General features: G+C 57.1%; 1 protein-coding gene across 2 annotated transcripts; it reads left to right on the plus strand.

The window, feature by feature from the left end:
- Positions 1-245: 245 nt before the first annotated feature.
- Positions 246-2207, plus strand: LOC103978513 (uncharacterized). Of its 2 annotated transcripts, XM_065130530.1 has the most exons (3): positions 246-1579; positions 1691-1807; positions 1904-2207. In XM_065130530.1, exon 1 carries the CDS (start codon positions 606-608, stop codon positions 1494-1496), a length of 891 nt encoding a protein of 296 aa, XP_064986602.1. In that variant the 5' UTR covers positions 246-605; the 3' UTR covers positions 1497-1579; positions 1691-1807; positions 1904-2207. The 2 variants fall into 2 exon arrangements, with proteins under 2 accessions (XP_064986602.1, XP_009392608.2); XM_009394333.3 differs by having other exon boundaries at positions 1691-2207.
- Positions 2208-2441: the final 234 nt, after the last annotated feature.

Raw genomic sequence — 2441 nt, forward strand, 5'->3', positions numbered from 1 at the left:
TTTTCTTAATCGTGTCGTCCCCCTCCGGCGTACCGGCCCCGAGATTGGAATCGAGAAATGGGTCCACATCCACCAATCACGACGCCGCCAGGTGGGTCCCATCCGCGACGCATAATAACGTCATCTGTCCTTCGTTAGACCCACGTCGCCCTCGGCTCGCTCCACGTGTCCTCCTCCGTCCCCATGGCGATGCCCATAATAGCAACAACCAACCAACCCCGACTTCGCTTCGCTTGGTTCGTCTCTATCCCCCTGTGATCTGGCCACGTGTCCCCTCTCTCGAACCTACCCCTTCGCCTCCCTCGTCCTTTCTTCTCTCCACCGGCCCGTGTGCCCCCTTCCGGCGTGCGACACTCTGCGCCATCCCATTGGTCTCGTACCCTCCTCGCTCTCCGACACCGCCCGCCTTCGTTATCCCCTACACCGTGCCTTCACGTGACGTCCCCCTCGTCGCCCGCCACCTGTCCGCCTCCCCCAATCGCAGCGCGAGATGCCATCGCTCCACGTCGCTCGGGAGGACACGCGTCGATCACTCGCCCGCTATTTAAGGCTCCTCCTCCCGACTTCATCTCTCGGTAGCTCTTATTTGAAGCAAAAGGGTGGAGATGGAGAGGAGAGGCGGTTGTTGCATCGCCATGTACGGCGGAGGCCGGGACGCCGACGTCGCGTGGAAGGTGGGGCAGATCATGCTCAGGTACCGTCCGATCGCCCCCAAGCCTACCTCCCCCGCCGGTTCCCCGAAGATCTCACCCGTTCCCGCTGAGACGCGGGCCGCGGCAAGGAGGCCAAAGAGGAAAGGATCCGCCAACCCTAGCGGCGGCGGGAGGGGGAGGAAGACCGGGAAGGTCGATGTGACTGCGGGGTCGTCGTCGTCGATCAACGACGATGAGAAGTCGTCTTCGACGACGACGGCCTCGTCGATGATCGTGACGCTGCCATTGATGCCGGAAACGCCGGAGAGGCAGTGCGAGCTGGCGGAGTCGCCGAGGAAGTCTTCGAGCCCCATTACTCCTGATGCGGCGGCGTTGCCGCGGGTGGTTCCACCGTGGATGGGGCAGAAGCAGGTGGGAGGAGCGGTGGTGGCGTTGGGGTCGTGGGTGACGGTGGCATGCGTGACGGACTCGTGGCGGGAGGAGGAGGTCCCATGGAGGAGCGACGAGGCAGTGACGGCAGCGCTGGCGTTGGACGAGAGCCCCGGGTTCGTGTCGGACGGGTGGGACCGAGTGATGTGGACCAACGAGGCGTACCGGCGGATGGTGATGGGAAGGGAGGAGGGGGAGGAGCAGGCGGAGGAGGTGAAGGTGGAACTGGTGACGGGCGGGTTAGTGCCGGCAGCGGCGGCGTGCCGGGCATTCACGTGCCGGGTGCGCGTCAGGCCGGGGAAGGAGAGGACCTCGTCCTCGCCGCTGGCGGCGCCGTGTGACGTGTGGAGGCTGGACAGCGGCGGCTGCGCGTGGAGGCTCGACGTCAAAGCGGCGCTAAGCCTGAGCTTGTAAGAGACGGTGGAGAGCGGAAGGGAAGAAGAATGTATGTAAATAGTTCTGGTATATGTACGGTTTATCTACGGTGACAAATACAGGTACATCAACTGCTACCAAAACCTCATATCGTTGTGTTCTTCCTACTGCGACTATCTTCTGCTTCATCTATTCCGGAACTGAACCAGCTAATCCCTGTTTCCTCCACATAGCATTACATTAAATAGAAAGAAGACGACTGTACCTAAACCAAGTTTGCGATCAACGACTCAAAACCAGTCCGTGGGTTTTGAAATCAACGTCACAAGGACGAGAATCTGATGTCATGGGTACTATTCTTTGATGCTTGTGTGTGGATTTACGTGGGGCAAAACGTGATCACCCCATTTTACGTGCTGCTGCGGCTATTTGTTTGCTTGAACCAGGAGAGCACACAGATTTGAGGGTCAAAAACAGGAGGGAGAAGCAGAAGCGAGAGAAAGCGACGCAAGCAGAGGATGCGGCAAAGCTTATGAAAGGGAAGGGAAGACACCGATGACAAAAGGAGCAAGAAGGAGTTCATGCATTCTCTATATTATTACTGAAAGGACCATCACATTTCAACATGTAATACGATCTACAGGATAATTGGATATTGACCGAGGGCTTAGGTTATGTAACACATGTTGACCATCGATCATAACTATAGCTCTAGCAATACAGAGAACAGGTGTCCTCGGTTACGAAACATTGATCCATCTCGGTCCGATTAATTGAGTTATCCTATCCAGGCTTGCTTGTATTCCGATCAACTCTCATCATCTACTGATACCGGCATCGCACGTAAGCGATGACGATGCATGACTCTCCTTTGGTCTACAAGTCAAACAGGAACAATTCCCATGACGACGACAATGGCTCTCGGTGGGTCTCCAAGTCAAACAATAACAGTTCCCAGGACGTCCAGCACCAAAGTGGCTATAA

This window comes from Musa acuminata, chromosome BXJ1-3 (genome assembly GCF_036884655.1).
Source record: "Musa acuminata AAA Group cultivar baxijiao chromosome BXJ1-3, Cavendish_Baxijiao_AAA, whole genome shotgun sequence".
Taxonomy (NCBI): Eukaryota; Viridiplantae; Streptophyta; class Magnoliopsida; order Zingiberales; family Musaceae; genus Musa; species Musa acuminata.

Bases quoted from the DNA above. Each gene is read 5' to 3' on its own strand.
- LOC103978513 (XM_009394333.3), top strand. From the start codon at position 606: ATGGAGAGGAGAGGCGGTTGTTGCATCGCCATGTACGGCGGAGGCCGG.